The 22479-nt window shown below is 41.0% G+C and overlaps 1 protein-coding gene across 1 annotated transcript in view; it reads left to right on the top strand.

Annotated features, from left to right (window-relative positions):
- ITGA8 (integrin subunit alpha 8) overlaps nt 1–22479 on the top strand; it is a 195122-nt gene that overhangs the window by 150606 nt on the left and 22037 nt on the right. Inside the window, exons 24-26 of the mRNA XM_043563837.1 lie at nt 5326–5431; nt 8402–8560; nt 17997–18125. Of these exons, the coding sequence (XP_043419772.1) occupies nt 5326–5431; nt 8402–8560; nt 17997–18125 (394 nt within the window). The remainder of the gene's footprint in view (nt 1–5325; nt 5432–8401; nt 8561–17996; nt 18126–22479) is intronic.

The following is a 22479-nucleotide window of genomic DNA, read 5'->3' as shown; positions in this document are numbered from 1 at the left end:
ATGGTGCAAAAAGACATCTCTGCCTTGTTTTTAGATCCTACCTTGATCTTAAGGGGAAACATTCGGTTTGTCTTTCAAGGAAGTTGTCTGTTTCAGCTAAGTTGTTACATGCATGGCTCATGATAATCTCTCATTTGCCCTTTAATGTATGTAGGACCTCATCATTCCCCATATTGGCAATTTTTATCTTTTACTCCCCTGCTTCCCCCCCCCCTGCCGCCAGTCACTCTAACGAGAGTTTAAAGACCTTTCCAAAGAGCCAGATTTTTGGTTTCATTTTGGTTTCATATTTTTTCTTTCTTTTTTTTTACCCTCTCTTTTAATTTGTTTGTTTGTTTGTTTTCTATTCCATTGGCCCTTGCTTTTGTTATTATTATTTCCTTCCTTCTGCTCACTTTGGGTTCGATTTTCTCTTTTTTTCTGGTTCCTCTATGTAGAAATTAAATCATTGACTGGAGACCTCTCTTCTTTTCTTACATAACCATTTAGTGCTGTAAATTTTCCTCTAAGAATTGCTGGAGCACATACCAAAATGTGAATATGTTGGGTTTTCAGTCACAGCGTTTGTAATTTCCTTTGTGATTTCTTCCTCAATTCATGAGTTGACTCACAGGAAGTGAGTTTGATTTATAGATAATTGGAGCTAATCCAGATGTTTCATTTTTGTGCATTTCTTATTTAACTCCCCTGTCTGAGAAAAACACTAAAGAAAATCAGAGAAGAAATAAGCATTTTTGTACTATCTTATTTTGACATATTTTTAACATTTATACCTTAGAATACATGAAATGTTGTCTACTTCATTAAGCTCAGTTTTTCTTTGTTTTGCTAACCAAAAATAAATTGAAACTTTTTAAATTGCAAAACAAATTTTAAATTGGGATCTATTTTTATTCCATAAGACATAACTCAGTCCAAGGCGGCACAGTGCGTAAAATAACTGTATTTATTCTTATGTATCCAATTTGTAAGACAAATATTTACAAGTGCATTTCTGCCATCATTTATGATGACACCAATGTTTCTAAGTTTAAAAAGAAGGACATTTTCTATTCATTTTACCAATGTTCAAAGCAGGTCATTAATATTGGATTTCTCATCTGGGTGCAGGTTTTTTAATCGCTAGATAAATGTCCAGCATTTGACCACAGTTTATTCTCTAACGTAGTGATAAAGTTCTTTTTAACCATTTTGCAAAATAAAACTCTTTATTCCAAATACTCAGCAAAAATATTAGTTCCAATGTTTAATTCTTCAAGGAACCAACAGCCGCTGTGTTGAAAATCTTCCACACTCAGTCTCCAGAAAAATCTTTTTTTTTTTTGCCAGTTGGTTTATTCCAATATATTTTATCATCCACTATCTCTAGCAGTTCTTATTTCATTTTTATAATTTTAAAAATAAACTCAAATGGATTGATTTCTTTTAATGGGGAAAAATACTGAGCACTGTTCTAGTGATTTTATTTATTTTTTTATAATTTTTTTAAATGTTTATTTATTTTTGAGAGAGAGAGAGAGACAGAGCATGAGCAGGGGAGGAGCAGAGAGAGAGGGAGACACAGAATCCCAAACAGGCTCCAGTCTCTGAGCTGTCAGCACAGAGCCTGACGCAGGGCTCGAACCCACAAACCGTGAGATCATGACCTGAGCCGAAGCCAGACGCTCAACCAACTGAGCCACCCAGGCGCCCCATGTTCTACTGATTTTAAAGCCAGATGGTGTCAACACTGTCTTTCAGCAGATTTACATGTCATTTGTTGGGACAAAGGATTAATTTAGCTTTGAAGTCTATAAGAAGTAAATCTGGCCACAAGAGGCAGCACCACATGTACTGAGCTCACAACGAGTAATAAAATCATGTCCTTTGTAATATAATCAGGATTGAGTGGGTTTGATTAAGGGACACTGCCATCATGAACAACCATGGTCTTTATGGACACTGGCCATCGCGGTCAGAGCCACTGTTGCTCCACACAATAAATAATAGTCTGCTATTTGGGACTAATAGTGTTTGAAAATAGGATTATGAAAATAGGGTCCCTACCATACTACCGCAGAATCAGATTTGAACATCCAATAGCATATAGACTTTAACTTATCAAAAACCTAATTCCTTGCTTCCCTAATCCCTTCCTAATGTCTAGTATTACCATTGGTGCCCCACTCTTCATATTACTGGTGCATCTCCATGGAACAATGGTCTGTCCTCCATCTTAGAATGTGAGCACTATTCAGTAAGGGCTGTTTGGGCTGTTTATCCTAGGCTAATAGTTGATTACACTCTTTCTTCCTTCTTAAAAAAAATAATAATTTTGGAAACCAGGAATAACCTTTCACTTATTTATTTGGAATCTTTAGAGAGTCATTGTTTTTGCCACGGCTTCCCCAGATTTGAAAAAGTCTTAGGGGCACCTGGGTGGCTCAGTCAGTTAAGTGTCTGACTTCAGCTCAGCTCATGATATAATGGCTCGTAGGTTCAAGCCCCACATCGGGCTCTGTGCTGACTGCTCAGAGCGTGGAGCCTGCTTTGGATTCCGTGTCTCTGTCTGTCTCTGCCCCTTCCCTGCTCATGCTCTGTCTTTGTCTCTGTCTCTCAAAAATAAACATTAAAAAAAATTTTTTTTAAAGAAAAGAAAAAATCTTAGAGGGTAGATAACTGAATTTTGTGAGCCATACCTTTTGAATGATTCTGCCATGCCCTATAATAGACTATTTGTTTCCTTACAGATTTCTATTTGATTTTGTTACAGAAATGGGGCAGGAAGTTTAAGTTGTCCTTGCTAAAATCACTGCTGCTTAGTGGCCCCTGTTGGTGCATTAACACAGTTGACCTCTTAACAACACAAGAGTTAGAACCACCAACCCCCTGCACGTGTAACTTTTGATTCCCCCAAAACTGAACTACTGTTGACAGTAAGCCTTACCGATAACTTAAGCAGTTGATTAACACATATTTTGTATATGCGTTATATACTGTATGTTAATAATAAAGTAGACTAGAGGGAAAAAAAGTCATCGAGAAAATCATAAGGAAGAGAAAAAAAAAACATTTACAGTACTGTATCTTATATATGGAAAAAATCTGCATATGAATGGACCCTCACAGTCCAAATCTTTTTTTTCAAGGGTCAACCATATATTGGAAGTAAAACGGAGGGTACTGAGTAAACCTGAGCTCTGGTCTTCACCTGCAACTAACCTCTACTTTTCTGAACACCAGTTTTCCTTTCATGTATAAAATGAGGGGTTTTGGGGGCGCCTGGGTGGCTCAGTCGGTTGAGCGTCTGACTTCAGCTCAGGTCATGATCTCGCGGTCCGTGAGTTCGAGCCCCGCATGGGGCTCTGTGCTGACAGCTCAGAGCCTGGAGCCTGTTTCCGATTCTGTGTCTCCCTCTCTCTCTGCCCTTCCCCCGTTCATGCTCTGTCTCTCTCTGTCTCAAAAATAAATAAACATTAAAAAAAATAAATAAATAAAATAAAATGAGGGGTTTTGAACACATCGCCTCCATAGCACCTGTCAAGTTCTAAGTATTTATGGTTCTGTGATACTGGAGCATTTATGACCAGTCTTACAGGATTGATGACCATAAGAACACACTTTTTCAGAAAAAAATGTTCATACTTGTTCTATACGTGTCCTATACGTGTTCTCTATGCCAAAAACAAAAACAAAACAAAACAAACAAAAGTTTTCCCTAGAGCCTCACAATGGATAAATGAAAGTAACCTTCTGTGTTCTGTACTCTTCTCCTCGCCAAGTTCCCAGAGTTTGGTCTGAACATGGATTAATCAAATCAAGTCAGAAGGGGGAGTATCACATACCAACAAAGCAATACAAGGGTGGGCAACATTGAGGTACCAGCCCCGCAAGGCTGTGCCCTGCACTTTTTGTTGAACAGTTGCCCATTAAGGATGAAAGCAAAGCGTTTTATAATTTAGTAGAATTTCTGTGGGTTGTCAGTTGAAAAAATACACTTACTTCTTCCACTCACCCCCAGAAGACAATGCAGCCAAATTAACTTTGACCAAGAGCATTTGAGTTGTTTTCCAATCATTTGTGGTATACAACCCGAAGAGTTTATCATAATTTTCCAGATGAGGAAATAGGGACACACAGAAAATTAAGTTACTTGCCCTTGGGTCAGTATTTAGCCCAGTAAATTTTGCTTTCTGCTTTAGAAAGAGATTACTCAGAGGGGAAAATAAAGATAGCTGTTTGAAGTTGCTAGAGGCTGTGTTAAGTACTAATGCCTTTGAAAGGGCATTTAAGACATCTGATTGCCAAAAGAGGGATTTTCTGTTCGAGTTGCTTTTAACAGTTCTGTTCTGTTCAAGGTCTAGGAATTCTTTTAAACATACCTTACCTAAAAATTGCTAAAAAAAAAAAAAAAAATTGTTCTTTTGGGAATTCACCTTTTTAAGCTTATATAAAAATAACAATTTGGTTTGTAACCAGCTTTTACTGTAGAATGCCAGGTACTGTACTGTATTCACCCAGTGCTCTCTTTCTAAGTGTAAATGGCAGGCAAGAAATATCCATGTATCAAGTTAATATCCTACTTACATGATTAAATCATGTGATTCTCTGTCTCTTACCCTTCACTTATCTAGAAGACAACTCTAGAACTCCATCAGGCTTTATTTTGGCTCTGGGCCTAGCCTTGGGGAAAGCCCAAGAAATCTCAGAAGGAGGAGTATACAAGTGGCTGCTTTTCTCCTCTGAAGTATTTAATTAAAAACTACATTTCTTCACAAGTCATTATTTAACACACCACACGGTATTCTAGATTTTTATCCACAAAAAAAAGTCCCAGTTCTTGGTATGGCTTGAAGCAGGGATTTATATCCTGTACACACACACACACACATACACACACACACACACACACACACACACACACTCATACACTTGCACAGGACCTATAGGTAGCTTTATACATTTATATGTGTATATGTTTAACTATCCATCTCAACTCAGGAATGCTCTCCACTCTGCCCCCTAGTGCCCAAGAGATGAGATACTATAAAATGGTCCATCTCTGAGCTAGAGACTAGGAATTAAGGGCCTTCAGAAGATGTTTTAGATCCTTTACTGTTCCTTTAGCTGTTTTGCTAGACATCACTTTCCATACTTTTTTCCTTATAGACAAATAAGTCTATAGTTCAAATAGTCTATAAGTCTATATAGACTATAAGTCTATAGTTCAATAGTTCAAATAAATTGAGGGCCACTTTGTCCAGTTGCTGTTTGTATACCGTCCACTAGTGAAGCCTTCTTCACCTGTGTCATCAGCAGCAATTAACAAAACGCTCCATGTTTCAGAGTGTCGCACCCTCCGCAGATCGTTCTGCCCGTTCCTAACTGGGAACCAGAAGAGGAGCTCCACAAAGAGGAGGGAGTTGGACCAGTGGTGGAACATATTTATGAGGTAGCTTTCGTCTGTCTTAAAGCTGTGTTGGGAGTGTTCTCTTACACTCTTTACCAAATAAACTCTTAGTAACATTTTGAAAGACACCGATCCAAGATCTGAGCTTTATATGCTGCTGTCATATTGGAGCGGGGGACTGTATGAGTCGCTTGCTTTTTAGTGGTAAGAGCCGTTATGTAGTGAGACTATTTTATCTTGTTACTGTTCTCTTTTTATTATAGATTTTTTTTAATGTTTTTATTTTTGAGAGAGAGAGAGAGAGAGAGAGAGAGAGAGAGAGAGAGAATGAGCAGGGGAGGGCACAGAGAAAGGGAGACACAATCTGAGGTAGACTCCAGGCACTGAGCCTGATGTGGGGCTTGAACCCAAGCACCACCAGATCATGACCTGAGCCAAAGCCAGATGCTTAACCGACAGAGCCACCCAGGCGCCCCTACTGTTCTCTTTTAAATGTTCCTTAATTCCTCCTCTTTTAACGTTTGGACAGCCTAAGCATCAAAATGATTAGCTTCCTAAACTGTATTTTGCCTCTTCCTACATTTTCAAATGTAGAAACATTTAAAACCTACCCACCTCTTAAACTGAAAGTCACCAACCAGAAGGTACCAGACAGGGAAAATTTTATGGATTATTCACTATTGTACAAAATATATATATATATGTATATGTATATGTATATATATATGTATGTGTATATACACACACACATATATATACACACATATATACATACATGTATATATATATTAAAACCCATATATATAACTTATAACCATATATATATATATAAAACTTATTCTGAGATTTGAAATAGTCCTCAATTAGAAAAATATTTTCCAGAAGGAAACCAGCAGCTCATGAAAAAGCCCTGATGATCTTTTTCTACTTCAAGTGTTAAATTGTGAATACAGAGTAACTTTGTTGACGCATCATCTGAAACATATAAATTTCTTAGGGGAGTCTGGGTGGCTCAGTCAGTTAAACGACCTGACTTCAGCTCAGGTCATGATCTTTCAGTCTGTGAGTTTGAGCCCCACGTCGGGCTCTGTGCTGACACCTCAGAGCCTGGAGCCTGCTTCAGATTCTGTGTCTCCCTCTCTCTCTGCCCCTTGCCTGCTCATGATGTGTCTGTCTCTGCCTCTCAAAAATAAATAAACATTACAAAAATTACTGAAACATTTAAATTTCTTAGAGTTAGAAACTAATATGTAGTAAAGGGCTAGTTTAGTAGTTGTTCTTTTTTTTTTTTTAATAAAATAAATACCCTTAGTGGAGAGTAGTTATTCCTGTTCATTGTCAAAGGATCAGGAATAGAATTTTGGTAAAAATGATGCTCCAAGCCGTCTTCTGTTTGAGGTCCCTTTTTATTTAATGCTGTCTGTTTCCTGTATAACTCATTCCACTGACCTAATAATCCTGACTGTGACTTTCATCTCAAGCTACAAGGGACATGAATAGCATTCTCTAAGGTTAACAATGAAGCCATTTCAAAACTGATGAGCTGTTTACATATGTGGGAAAGAAGCATCAACTCCTGCACAGCGTCAACACGAAAACCTCTGTCATCTGCCCAACCTGAGGTTCAGAATCAGCCCTGTCCAAAGCCGGATCAAAGCTTTGCCCTAAACTCTCTTTTTTTTCAACGTTTATTTATTTTTGGGACAGAGAGAGACAGAGCATGAACGGGGGAGGGGCAGAGAGAGAGGGGGAGACACAGAATCGGAAACTGGCTCCAGGCTCCGAGCCATCAGCCCAGAGCCTGACGCGGGGCTCGAACTCACTGACCGCGAGATCGTGGCCTGGCTGAAGTCGGATGCTTAACCGACTGCGCCACCCAGGCGCCCCTGCCCTAAACTCTCTTGATAGCAAAAGGATAACATAGTCCCCAAGGCCACTTGGATTAAGAACCTCGCTGGAAAAGAAAAAAAAAATGTTGTCAAATAATTGATTAAACTTGTGTGCACCAGTTTCTTCTTAAGAAGGGTGAAACTTTAAAGTCGGCCACCATATTCAAGCTCAGTGATTCTCAGGGAAGCCCTGCTTCTAATCTTAGAAGAAACGGATCGTAAGATTTTAGGGTAATAATCCATGGTGACAAAGCAATCGTCACATGTTTCTTCCATGCTATTCTCATGTCTCAAAATATACTGTTATCAGTGGATGTCATGTTGCTCTGATAATGTGAACTAAGTGAGCCGCCTAATAAGCAAAACCAATTATAAATTGTTTCATTGATCAGTATAATGATCAGAACTGTGAAAAAAAAAAAAAGGGGGCAAAAGTTTCCTGCTAACTTTGAAGTGAATTTTCAAAACCACAAGAAATTTAAATACATTTAGTGAACTTCTCAAGCTGTTTTTTGTGTCCTGTGAGTATAGGATTCATGTGTTTAAAATGCTCATCTCTTTATGAGATGTGGCCTTTCTTTGAGATTCACTGATTAAAACAGAAGAAGCCCAGCTTTGAAATGCACACTTGCAGTGAACTGTGGTGAGGCTGGATGGTCTTCAGCATTTGATGGATAACCATTTTTCTAGAGGGTGAAAGACAGTGCACCACAGATGGTTACAATTGACAAGTCGGTAGTCAGGAAAACGGCAGATTTCAATGTAAAGAAAGAGTAACTAGGTTTTGAAAGCGCATAATTAAAATTGCATTTCTAGCACTGTGATTAAATTAATATAAATTTAAGGTAAACATCATCATCGGACCTGGTCTTTGCATGGTCTTTGCTAACGAAATCTGCCCTTAAAGCTTCATAAAATGGAAGATTCTTGTCTGAGCACCAGCACCTGTTTTCGGAGCATCTCTGGCTGATAAAGATTCTGTTTTCATATAGACACTATCGTAGCCCAGATGCATTAAAGCCAAAAATATGTGCTTCTTTAGACTGGGCATGAAGTATGTGGAGTTTGGTTTCATCTTTCTGTTTTGTGCTGTACCATCATTTGATGTGTTCCTTGTTTGTAGCTGCACAATATTGGACCGAGTACCATCAGTGACACTCTCCTGGAGGTGGGCTGGCCATTCTCTGCCCGGGATGAATTTCTCCTCTACATTTTTCATATTCAAACTCTCGGACCTCTGCAGTGTCAAACAAATCCTGACATCAACCCACTAGATATAAAGGTAGGAGCCTGGTCCAACTAAGCTGTTCTGCTTGTTTATTAGGGTAAGGAAAAAAAAAAAAACCTAAAACTGTAGCTTTTATTTTTTAAGGCAAAATAATTGCAAGAGTAAGTTCTTTCAGTGATAATCTGTCCAGCCTTTTCTTTTTGTTTTATGGCTAAAATGCCAGACCTAACTTAAACTGTCACTCCTAGAAAACTTACATTTCTCTTGGTTCTGTTGCTCATGGCGACCTGTCATTTATTTAGTCTATTTGAATGTGTACCTTTTGCATATGGTTTGACTTGCAGCACAACCAAACCAAAATCATAAGTAGACATGTCGTGTTTTGGAGAATTCGTACCAAATGCTATTTTTGGAGTCCTTTAGGTACACTGCCAAAAGATATAAGGGTCTTTGCCAAAATGGGCTTCTCCAGATGTTGCCAATAGCAAGTAGTAAAATGCGATAATTTGCCAAAGGCCATCTCAGTGTCCTGAGAACCCCCAGACTGGAAATTTCTGGACCCCATTCTTCAGTGCAGCTTACAGAGAAGCCTAGAGCAGTGTTTTTCCAATTCTTAAGCATAGCCAATCACCTGGAGGTCTGTTTAGAGGCAGGGCCTGAGGGGGGCCTGAAACTCTGCCCCTCTGCAACCCCCACCTGACATCCATGCTGGGAGCTCAAATGTCCAAGGAGCTCATCTCATTCACATTAAGATCCAAATCTGGCTTTAAGTTTCTTCTGGGAAGAAAAGAACATGATTAGCATCAACGCTGGAGAATATCACATTTGAATGGAGGGGGAAAAAAACGTTTGTAACCCGATGTTATCCTCAAAAGAGAACTTCGTGTTAAGAATGAACATTGTCTAGTAGCTCAGGGAGAGAGTGTCTCTGTTAGAAATGGCGCTTCATGAAATACTAACTCAACGATTTGGAACGCGGGTCTGCCTCTCCTCGAACAGGTGGCGCTGAGACGTGGCCAGTTATGAAAGGCTTTCTTCTTCAACCCAACGTGCCTTCTATTCCAAGAGAGGAAGAGTAAAAGGGGTTCAGTATTAAAGGATTTATAGGGCAAAAAGTCTCCTTCTTCAAGGGGAAATAATAAATAAGGCCACTTGTATTCCACAAAATTATTTAAAATACTGCCTCCCTGATTTTTTTTTTTTCCATTTCCTCTCTCTTGGCTCTTCATTGAGATGATTTTAATGTCTTCAAGGACAGTGGCTTACTATAAAGTAACATCTTCAAATGTTAATAATGTGTAACATCTAAGCAATTAAAGCTTTCACATTTTATGTGCTGTAGTTACTGGGTTCTCTACTTCAGTCGTGGGTGGATTCCTGGAGCACGTGATCATGGGGAAGGTTTCTAAACTCCCGAGTGTAATGTTTGGTTTATATATGACACTATTTATATATGTTTGTATATTTTCTGTAACCTGTGTGATATGACCCATGTTGGTTATGAATTCTTTTTTCTTGCGATTTAACAATTATTCGCAGTGACTGGAACGATACCAATAGATAGTTTGCCTTCAGTGTTGACAGATTCGTGCACCTGCATTCCCTGCCACACAGATTTTCTTTAAAGTATAGCCTTTGATTAAAACTTTAAGGCTAGGGGGTGCCTGCGTGGCTCAGTCAGTTAAGCGTCTGACTCTTGATGTTGGCTCAGGTCATAATGTCACGCTTCATGAGATCGAGCCCTGATTGGGGCTCGGGATCTTGGGATTCTCTCTCTCTCTCCTTCTGTCTCTCTCTCTGCTCCTTGCCCACTCAAGCATGCTCTCTCTCTCTCTCAAAATAAATAAATAAACATCTTTTAAAAACCTAAGGCTAGTAATTTTTCAAATACAACTTAATTATGCTTTTATAAAACTCTCAATTTGTGGAAATTGAATATAAGAAGATTTGATTACAGGGTGAAGGAATAGCTCCCCAAAATAACAAATGATAACAATTCATGAATTCTTAAAATTCAGAATAAGGAAAAACCTGAAGTGTTTTTAATTTCAGGTACTCCAAGTACCTTTACTTATATGTAGCATGTATAACCCGGACAGTCTAAAAGGGATTTTATCAGTGAATAGATTTTAAAAATTAATTATCAGTAAATTTTATATTAGCAGCTATCAAAAACTGAGAGTACCTGAAAGTTATTTTCTGCTTAAGATATTAAATAATTTCTTGGTGAAGTTGCTATAAACTTACTTGGCAATTTATTTCTTCCTAGATAATACAGAGCCAAGCATTCTTTTCTCTGTCTTAAATATGAATTGAAATTAGTAAAGAACAAATTATTTATTAGATCTAGAATAGGTGTGGGAAACTTTTTTAACTTAGGTATCAATTTCAGATCCTTACATCAAAGTTAATCGCTATATTTTTAATATAGATATTTTAAAATAAATATACTTTTTTTTAACTTAGTTCTTTAGGAAGCAGAGAAAGAGTGGGTGTAGCAAAAGGAACAGGCAGTCAAAATACATTCATCTAGGCAAAAATTAAATCCTAGTAATCAATCAATCTCATTTGCCCACCAAGGTAAAATTCCTTATGATTCGGTTCTATAATTTCTTTTTTTTTTTTAAGTTTATTTATTTTGAGAGAGAGAGAGAGAGGGAGAGAGCGAGAGCTTGAGCAGGGGAAGGGCAAAGACAGAGGGAGAGAGAGAATGCCAGGCAGGCTCCATGCTCAGTGCTGTGCCCAACTTGGGGCTCAATCTCAGGAACCGTGAGATCATGGCCTGAGCTAAAATCAAGAATAGGCTGCTTGGGGCACCTGGGTAGCTCAGTCGGTTGAGCATCCGACTTTGGCTCAGATCATGATCTCACGGCTCGAGAGTTCGAGCCCCGCCCCATGGGGCTCTGGGCTGACAGCTCAGAGCCTGGAGCCTGCTTCGGATTCTGTGTCTCCCTCCCTCTCTGCCCCTCCCCCACTCGTGTTCTGTCTCTATCTCTCAAAAATAAACAAACATTAAAAAAAAAAAAAAGACTAGGATGCTTAACTGACTGAGCCACCCACGTGCTCCTAACAATTTCTTTATAAATAGAGCAATAATTAGTGAGTGCCTCCTAAAACCTCTGCATCTACGAGCAGTTCATTTTCTCTAAGTTCTTCCTGGGGATACGGTAGTCCCCACTGGATAAGCCACCACAATATCCCAGGCCAGCCACAGGTCTGTCAGAGGGAGAGCTCCCACAGCAACTTTCTCAAGTATCCTCTGGACGGTTTTCAAGTTCCCCACCATGTTTGCCTCTCCAACCATTCAACTGATTTCCCCGCAGCAAAGTCCCTTTCTCTCGGGGTCACAAACGCCTTTTTGTCCACTTCCCCCTTCTGTATATATTCTCATTTTTCCAACTTAACTACTGAAAGTAGCTCCCTTCTTCATTGCCTCTTTGCAGCTCCCACAAATGTCTCAGGAAATGTGCTGATAATAAAGAAACTGTCCAGATTTCCTTAGAAGCATTTTCTAGGCCATCCGCTCCAAGTACCTACCACCACCAACTCTAAAACCTTTGCAATTCCCCAGATACCCCTGCAGACGCTCTACAACATTTCAAAATAATTTCTCCTTTCTGCTTAATTAAATCTTATAGCATTTAATATAACTAATGTATTTAACACAATATGGCTTCTTTCTGCTTTTTAAAAAAAAAATTACTCCTATAGCAACCTCCTGGCTTTTTTATTGAAAATACATAGTTTTACTCATCAAAGCCATATTGTAGATAAAGTAAGGGTTTTTTTGTGGGCTGGCCTGAAAACTGAACCACCATTTAAAAGATTGCTTCTAAAGAGAAATGCATTCTGAGTGCCAAACACCTAGTCTAAAATCATCTGAAATATAACCCATCTGTAAATTGAACACACATTCCAAATGTGAGTCTCCTCACATAAACCTCAAAGTCTGATAAGGTCTGAACAGAATTCAGTCTTCCAAACAGTGACCGGTACAGTTTCATTATCCCACCAAGTGGCCCAAATGTCCCCAAAGTTTGAAGAGCAGCCTGCCTTTGAAAGTCACCACCACGATCATGGGAGACAAGGGGCAGAAGTTCTCGCCCAAATACAGAGCATCAGTGACTAAATTTGGGGGGTGTGGGGTGCAGGCAAGGACACACTCAAATGCCTCCAGAAGTTTGTGAGTTGTTTTTTAAATACTTGCCTCATATCAGGCTTTGTGGGGATTCGCTTAGCCTGCTTTGTTGATGCTGTTCAAACACCCAAGTGTGAAGGTAAATGAGAGTGTGTGCAGGTGATGGGGTTCAGGAAAAGTGAGTCAGCCACACAACCCAGCACAGGGGGACCAAAGGGTGGGGCAGCACCTGGGGTACATTCACTCCTGCTTTCACTTCTGCCACCCAGTGAAATGGTTGCTGTGTTTTGTTTTCTGTTCTTCCCATGATGGTTTCACTTCATCAAGTTCATCTCTCTGTCTTCTAAGAACTTAGGGGCATGAGCAGATGGCCATGAAGGTTCTGCCTCCGGGCTTCAGAGACAGGATTTTTTTTTTTAATTTTGTTTTAATGTTTATTTATTTATTTATTTATTTATTTTGAGAGAGAGAGCACGAGCAGGGGAGGAGCAGAGAGAGAGGGAGACAGAATCCGAAACAGGCTCCAGGCTCCGAGCAGTCGGCACAGAGCCCGATGCAGGGCTCGAGCTCATGGACCGTGAGATCATGACCCGAGCTGAAGTCGGACGCTTAACCAACTGAGCCACCCAGGCGCCCCCAGAGACAGGATTTTAGCGCGGCAGTCTCTTCACGTTGTACCATCTGAAACATTGTGAAACATTCAACTGTCTGCAGCATTCCCAACCAATCCATTACATCTAATTCACTCCAGATCCTTCTTGAAATAAATTTTTACAGTTGGATACAGCATTTCTCAGCCATTCTAAAGGCAGTCAAAGAATGATTTCAAACTATCCGTTATCTTATTTTGATGAACTTTATCCTGGGGTTTGGGGAGTCCTCCAGACAAGCTATGATCTCTCGATAAGATGTAGCTGAAAAAACAAACGTTATTTAGGAACCAAAGTTGCATAAAGAATAAAGGATGTTTTTTGAAGTTGGCAAGGTTTCGTCACCAACAGCCAAGTATGAGAACTGGACAAAAGGGCTGCGCAATGTCAGACTGTACCCCGGGGAGGTGGGGGACACGCTAGGTGCCGGAATTCAACCTGTACGGAGATCAGGGCACCACGTTCTGGGCCCCAGGGCAAGAAAGAAGCCGGAGGCACAAACGATGGGACAGAGGCTGGGCTAGGGTGATGACAACAAGAGAGAAAGCCACTGTTGCCCAAAGCACGGACCTTGGAGCCTGGAAGGCAGAAGGTTACAACTGTCTGGAACCAGATCATTCTCACAGGAAGCCTGAATTACAACCAGATAGTACAGACGTGGACACAGAAACACAGAGGCCGTTTGCCAAGGATTAGAGCTCTACAACTAGTTGTTGGTTTTTCTATTTCTTTTTTTTTTTTAATCGGTGAGCACACAGACTGTGGCTTGGCTTGGCAAATTTGCAGTTGTGTCTTACACTTAAGAGAATTTTTTCCTTCATTACTGCCTCCATTTACTTACTGCTTCTTATTAATTCAGAATGCAGGAACACTGGTTACAGCTCCCAACCCACTTGTGTTCTCTCCTCTCTCTCTCATGTTCCCCTTGATACAATTATTTCATTCACTTTTTTAAAATTTTTTGAATGTTTATTTTTTTTGAGAGAGAGAGATTGAGCAGGGCAGGGGCAGAGGAGAAAGGGAGACAGAGGATCAGAAGTGGGCTCTGAGCTGTCAGCACAGAGCCTGATGTGAGGTTCAGACTCACAAATATGAGATCATGACCTGAGCCAAAGTCGGACGCTTAACCAACTGAGCCACCCAGGTGCCCCACCTTTTCTTTTTAACAGTGCCTATAGGTCCGATTTTCAGCCACCAAAGGGAATACACTCTCCAGGGTCAATTTCTCTTTGCCTTATCTTCTCTCTCTCTTTTTCAAATGCTTACTTACTTTTGAGAGAGCACAAGTGGGGGAGGGACAGAGAGAGGGGGACAGAGGATCCAAAACTGGCTCTGCACTAACAGGCTGACAGCAGTGAGCCTGACGCGGGGCTGGAACTCAGGAACGGCAAGATCAAGACGTGAGCCGAGGTCAGATGCTCAACCGACCAAGCCACCCAGGTGCCCCTGCCTTACCTTCTCTTTAAGATGGTCCTCAGGTCCTCCTGTAAATTTTAAAATGCAAAAACATGTCCCACAACTAAGAAAAGCTTCAAAATCGCCAATGGAATGAATTGATTCTTTTAGTCATTCTTCGCATGAACTTTTCAGAATGTTTTAAAAAACAAAGTGGATTTTTTTTTCCTCTCCTGACAAATACTTAACATTTATGTCTTAAGGAAAATTACATGGTAGACTGACCTCCATGGTCTGTCCCTACTTCGACTTAATTGTAGACGAAGAGTTACATGAAAGAAAGTCCACCATCTTTTGTGAACTAGGACTACCTGAGGTGCAAAGACAAATCACAAACAAGAAGACGAGAGCATGCGTTGTGTTTGTTTGGGTTCAAAGAGCCCTTAATCTTACCTCGCCCAACTGTGTTCTTCAAAAGCTGCATTTCCAGCTGTCTTGCGCAATCCAGCTATCCAGTATCCCTTTAATTCATAAATTTAAACGTAGCCCAGAGTGAAAAGCTTGGTGAAGAGTCATGAAAATAGAAAACTCCTGTTGGAGTCAAAATCTGAGTAGCAGCTGTGGGGGAAAGAACCGTATTTACTAACAATCGTTTCCTTATTACAGAAAGGAGCAATTTTCACATTTGTTCTGAAGAAGATACTTGAGTGTTTGCCACCAGCTGCTCGGAGCACTTAGCAAATTGTATTGTGCACCGAACGTCTGCCTAACAGGGGTGCTAAGAGGCCCTCACCGCTAAGGATTTCAGATTAAGGAAACACATGACCTGTGGCTTCACAATTGATTGTGAAACAGGCTCCAAAAGTTCATCTAGAAAATAGGCTGTACCTGTTGTTTACAACAGGTTTCTTGGATAACTTCTCCCTTGTTTTTTTTGTTTTTTTGTTTGCTTTTGGTTCGTTTTGTGTTTTGGGTTTTTGTTTTGTATCTTGAAACAATTTCTGGAATGCCACTTCAGAACACTGGTTTGGAAGTCACTGGAAGACATTCTCAGTGTGGTGTTTAGGAGGGACATTCCTCTATCTGTAAAACAATATCGCTAAAAGAAAGAAGCATGTTTTACCAGCCCCTGCTGTGGGTCTCGTTCATTCTCTGGCTCAGAGTAAGTCCTGTGTTTTGCTGAGAGACCACTCCTAAGTATTTGTAAGTGATGACGCACCAGGGGCCACCACAAACGTGTTATTTATCTGTGCACAAGCTGCATCTGATGCAACCACACAGGAAGCTGAAGAGTTTTCTTCTCTATGGGCTATTATTTTACTGTTACTGCGACCGCTACAGGAATAATACACAGCGCGATATTAATTGTAGTCACTATGCTCTACATTCCACCCTTAGGACTTGTTTATTTTATAACCGTGAGTTTGTACTTTTTGACCACTTTCACCCATTTCACCCCCCTCCCCAGTCCCCCAACTGTGCAATCACCAACCTGTTCTCTGTATCTATGAGTTAGAGGTTTAGTTTGGGTTTGGGGGGATTTGGGGTGGTCTTTTTTTTTTTTTTTTAGATTCCACATGATATTTATCTTTCTTTGTCTTAGTTCACTTAACATAATGCCCGTGAGGTCATCCATGTTTTCGCAAATGGCAAGATTTTTTTCTTTTTTTTAATGTTTGGCTAATATTTGTGTGTGTGTGTGTGTGTGTGTACCCCACATCTTTATTCATTCATCTGCCAATGGGCACTTAGGTTGCTTCCGTATCTTGGCTACTATAAGTAGTGCTTCAGTGACCATGGAGGTTCATAGATCTTTTCAAGCTCGTGTTTTCCCTTTCTTCGGATGAATACCCAGAGGGGAACTGCTAGATGATGTGTCCATAATTTCTTATGTGACAAACTTAATGACTCCTTTTAGTCCTAATTCTTTACTTGGCTGCAGGATTGGACATCCTCAGTCACTCTTTATTTTTGCAGCTTCCTTTTCCTTGGGCTTCCCTAGATCCATACTTTCTTGGATTGTCTCTTACATCCAATTTCCTCCCTGGATCTTCTTCCTCGCCCTGTTTCCTGGTATTTCCTTCGGTGTTATATGTAACCCTATCCTTATTATTTTACATCTTCTCATTGGGCAACTCATCAGCAGTTACCATACAGCTTGATGGGTACTGATGGGGGAGTGGAGCCATCATGTGGGATATCAAACAGGGGCTCGGGAATCAGCCTGGTGCACATCAGGAGTGGACGGAGGTTCTGTGCATCCTGTGCAAAGCAGGACGTGAAGGGCTCTTGGTTAAGAAGTGAGGCTGGAGAAGTAGGCTATGCATGGCATACTAAGGAGTCTGGACTCTACCTGTTTATCCACTAGATTTTTCTAGGTTCTTACGACACACTGAGCACTCTCATTTCATCTTTTGTGGTGCATCCTACATCTGCAATAGAAGAATATCTTTTTTCATCCCATAGAAATAAGATACTATTATTTTTCCTGGGACTAGAAAGGAAAACATGTGTTTGGGGAACCTAGGGAGACAGAAAATTAAGGTTCTATATTCAGTTGGTTTAAAATGAAGAGTTTTAATAGGATATTGTGTGAGATTTATTGGAACTTTAAAAATATTTATTCTTTAAAAAAAAAAATTTATTCAGCTATCAGATGTACCCAGCATGGAGCCTCAGATAAAAATCATAAGTTCTAGAACACTCACAAAACAAACTCAGGGCTAAAAACAAGCTCCCTCACAGCACAGTGTTCATCTGGCATGCTTTGGAAAAGTCGTTTTTATTAGAACACAATTCACTCCTGAGGGAGAATGTTTTACAACTCTAGGAGTGTGGGGCTCAGACATGCCAAAGTTGGGTCCCTGACCGCATCACGCTGTTTCCCTATGGCCATCGCCTCACATTCCTGCCACCTCAGGATCCATCTCACCACACAGAAGGTTCCTGAGTTTCACCAGCCCCGATATGCAACGAGAGTAAAGTAACAAGTAAATGACTCCTGCTTGAAAAGTCACTCCCTTATGGGGAAATCACTTCTGCTAAAATTGGACCCTTACGAGATAAATTTTCCAGGAATGCATTCCCCATCCTTCAGGAGTTCCTATCGTTGGAGAATGGGAAGCCTTGGTCCTTGTCAGAGCAGTTCATTTTGCTGTTGAACATGCTGCTGGTAAATCAGGACAGGTCTGACTTCTCATGTGACTCATGGCCAGTTGAGGGGGAAAAATGCCTCAAGTTCAAGGCTGATGGAAAGGAGGCAAGCATTTATGCGACTGACATGCCATCTCTTGCTTTCTCTTTGCAGCCCGCCACCCCCCCAGAGGACACCCCCGAGCTGAGCGCCTTTCTACGGAACTCGACCATCCCTCATCTTGTCAGGAAGAGAGACGTGCGTGTGCCAGAGCCCCATAGACAGAGCCCCGCAAAAATCCTCGTGAGTTGTCTCAGTGCGCGCACATGGGAGAGGAAAGGGTGGATAGGACAGAACTCCCAAACACAGATGGTTTTAACTTCAACTATAGTTTCTCCTTGTCAGTCAGTGCTCAGGTAGCCCCACCATGTCTTGGCCCTACACGAAGTGAGCCATGGAAAGCGACGTTTCCATGGGGACAAAGGAGTATTTGCATTATAGTGTTTTCACTCTTCTCCAGCTGCCATGCAGACCATGTTAGAGAAATAATGATGAGAACGTAAACCGTGGCGGGGAATGCATTTGCAGAACACAAAGCTCTCTCTGTGAGCCTGCCCCCAGACACTGAGCACAAGAGTGCGAAAGAAGCTGTGGGCAGCGGGTCCTGGGAGGTCAGACGTGCCCCTACATCTCACGCTCCTCTGCTCGTCCAGAAGAGATGAGAAGGGGGCCTTCTGATTTCCTGGGCCAAAATCCTACAGAGTCTTAGCACTGGGGGATGTCAGAGGTCCGTCCTGAGCTTAGTCAGCCCTTTGCAAAACTGAAAGAGTGCTCAAGAGTCAGCAGTTTCTGTTCAGTTCTCTCACTCCTTCCAAGGTCAATGTTAATACCACCAGCCTCTACGCTTAAAAGAGGCTAAAATGTGGGGCACCTGGCTGGCTCAGTCAGTTCAGCGTCTGACTCTTGATTTTGGCTCAGGTCATGATCTCGCAGTTCTAAGTTCGAGCCCTGTGTCAGGCTCTGTGCTGACAGCACGGAGCCTACTTGGGGTTCTCTCTCTCCCCTCTCTCTTTGCCCCTCCCCTGCCCTTGTGCTCTCTCTCTCTCTCACTCTCTTTCTCTCTCAAAATAAATAAAAACATTTTTAAAAAGGCTAAAAAATTTTTTAATGTTTGTCTTGAACATGTTCTAACATTCATAAAAAGTTTCAAATGCAGAGATGGACAGAAAAATACAACAAGCAAGTCTGACTTATTCAGTTAAACTGAAATCAAGGGAAGAATGCTTATTATAATGGAAGTACCTGAAGTAACCTGGCCAAAAGTCATTGGCAGATTTTTTTTCAAGTCTTTAAAATTTTTAAGTCATACACACACACACACACACACACACACACACACACACATATACAGTACATATATATATATATATATATATATATATATATATTCATTTATTTTTGAGCAACAGAGAGAGAAAACACAAGTGGGGGAGGTGCAGGGAGAGAGGGGGACAGAGGATCCGAAGCGGGCTCTGCACTGATAGCAGAGAACCCGACATGGGGCTCAAACTCAGGAACCACGAGGTCATGACCTGAGCTGAGGTCAGATGCTCAACTGACTGAGCCACCCAGGTGCCCCCGAGTCCCTATAAATTTTTATGGCATGGTCATGTTTTTCAAAACCCGAGAGTAGGGAAATTGATACGCTCTTCAGCTTAGGATAAAATAATGCAATTTTGCATATTATTATTTTAGGGAAGCTTCCAGGAGGGATAAAAGAACAGAAAACAATGATTTAAGTCCTGGGGATGTGACATACAGAATGGTGGCTACAGCTAATAATATTGCACTGCATACTGGACACTTGCGAAGAGAGGAGATCTTCCAAGCTATCATTAAAAAAACTGTAACTATCTGTGAGGATGGATATTAACTAGACTTATTGTGGCAATCATTTCACAATATATACAAATACCAAATCATTTTGTTGTACGCCTGAAACTAATACATTAAGTGTATTATGCCTCAATAAAATTAATCAATTATACCTCAATAAAAAATTTTATAATTTAATTTTTAAAAAAGAAAAACAACGATTGGCATCTACAGAGTTCTAATTTGCAGTACCAGTGCGAACGCCCTCTGGAGAACCAGTGCCCAGACCTATATGGGAACCAACAATTTAGAAAAATCAACTTCCATTATAGTGTATGTCTCATGAGTTCACAGAGGCAGTAGGGATCAGTAACTAAAATTCTCTTGAAAATTATATGCACTTCTGTTGTAGGGTTAGGTTTTCTCCCCCCCTCCTGTTCTTTCTCATTAAGGATTTTTAAGGCAAGATGATTTTTAATTTCTGAATATCATAGAAACTTATTACTTGCAGATGACAGCAAGGCAGTTTTTGATTTCCATGTCTGACCTTATGAACTCATGCTTTATTCTCTTTCTCTCTTATTGGTTTGAAAATTGCAAATCCTCTGCCTCCCCATGTCCTCAAGTCAAAACAGTCCTGGATAGAAAGTGATTATACAAAGTTTATTCTAAAATCAAAAGTTAAATAAGACCTCCTATGGTTTTTGTTTAGTTAAAAACAACTTACTGAATCCCATTTCTGATTAGGAATTTGAAAGTGCAAAATGCCAACATCCTGTGTTGGGATCATAATTTCCACTTTGCATAGGAAAAATTTGTATCCGTTAGCACTGAAATATAATTTCTCCTCCGCCTAAGAATGTCCTTGCCTTTCTCATCCTGGGCCCCTGCTGCTCTTGTAGTGACCACCCCATCTCTTCATCTCCAGGCTTTCTTCTTGTCCTTTCCCTACTCAGCTTACAGAAACCTTATCTTTCAAACCTTCTTCTGCATAGGACACTATTAACCGCTTCCTGCAACAGTTGCATCCCTTGGCCTCCCCCAAAAACCTTCTCCCCTGGTTCTCTTCTAGCCTGTTGGCCTGCGTCGTCTTAGAATTGTTCTTGGGCTTCTTATCCGCCCCTGTACCTCTGCATTCCATCCTTGGGCCCCACCCCTCCCCCACCAACTTCACTCTTTAAGAGAAATGTTTTGCAAGATCTTAACTCCAGCCATACCCACGTGCCTCCTGCCATCTTAGCCATCCCTGCTGCACTCTGGACCCGAGGGGTGCAGCGTATATGTTCATCTGGATGTCTAATAGCCACACCAGTCCCAACATGTCCAAAACCCTGTCTCCACGATCCCCAGAATGTGCTTCTCTAGAATTCCCAATCTCAGTAATGCCGGTGCCCATCCACTCAGTTCCCCAAGCCAAAAGGGCTCCCCCCCCCCAATCCTCCCTCTTCTTCATCAAGATCTCCAATTTGTCACCAACTATCCCGTTCTGCTTCCCAAGCTGCCCTTAACTTTGTCTTCCTCTCTCCATCCCCATAGCGTTGGTTCAGAGCTTCCTTGCCTCCCACTTGGACTCTTGCAACAAGCCCTTATCACCCTCCTTGCTTCCTGCTCTCCTCCCGCCATTCTTGCCTCACGTACCACCTGCCCCTAAAACACACACCCAATCATAACTCTTGCTTAAATGGGATCTTCTGAATACAATTCCTTGGCTCAAATAGGAAAATTCTTTACCACCTAGACTTTCTCTCATTCCTATCTCATTTCCACCTGTCCACCCTGCCCCAAATACCCTTCTCTCCTCTTTTCTGAACACGCACTGGTCTTGTCCTCATCTGCCTAGCTCACTCTTTCTCACCCTTCAAGGTTCATTCTGAGCACCACCGTCTCCAGAATCCTCCAACAGAGCTAGCTCACCAGGATCAACAGCTCCAGGGATTTATAAGAATCACCTCCTTCCCACTCCCCTCCTCTGCCTCCAGAGGGTGGGATTGGAGATACACAGCTTGTCAGTAATGGAGCGCAGGTAAACATGCAGGTCCTCACAGGTGACAGGGACTGCAGGGACTGCAGGACTCCTGCTCCTGCTGGAGGCACAAAACCGCAAACACCTCAGCACCCAGCCCAAGTAGAACAAAAATCCCAGCCACCTCAATTTGGAAATAGCATGTAGAAATTTGGCCTTAAAAAAAAAAAAGAAAAAAAAGAAATTTGGCCTTCCCAGAATTTACCAGATACACATTACTGACTGCTTTGCTTTTAGAGAATTCTGAGATTCTTGAAAAAGATTTTCATGGCAACATGTACCTCTGTGGCTTATCCATTACTTAAAGTGAAATGCCTCCGTTAAATCCTGCACATAATGTCCAATAAACTGATGTTTATTGAGCATCTATAGGCCAGTGCCCAGTGCCTGAGACATGAGAAATAAATAGAGTATAGCCTATGCATTAAATTAAAATCAGCGAGGGAGTACAATTCAAAAAGTATCATCCTACACATGGGTACACAGAAAATGGAGGGGAGTTGTCCATTTATTTCCATACTGGATCCAATCAGAAAATATGATTTGACAAGTAGAATGTCATCAGTTTAATGAATACTTCCCAGAAAGATGCATCTCATATAGGAAAAGTTACCCATTATAAATTGGCAAACCTAGAAACTAGTTTAAAAATAGCTTAATGGATGGAACCTGCAAGATTCTGCTTTATAAGCAGGAAGTAATTTAGGGAGAAGAATGTTATAGAGATATGCTTGTCCATGCGTTGCTAACACTGGGTCT

This window comes from Prionailurus bengalensis, chromosome B4, assembly GCF_016509475.1.
Source record: "Prionailurus bengalensis isolate Pbe53 chromosome B4, Fcat_Pben_1.1_paternal_pri, whole genome shotgun sequence".
NCBI classification, from domain to species: Eukaryota; Metazoa; Chordata; class Mammalia; order Carnivora; family Felidae; genus Prionailurus; species Prionailurus bengalensis.
This window is presented reverse-complemented; position numbering and strand designations above follow the sequence as displayed.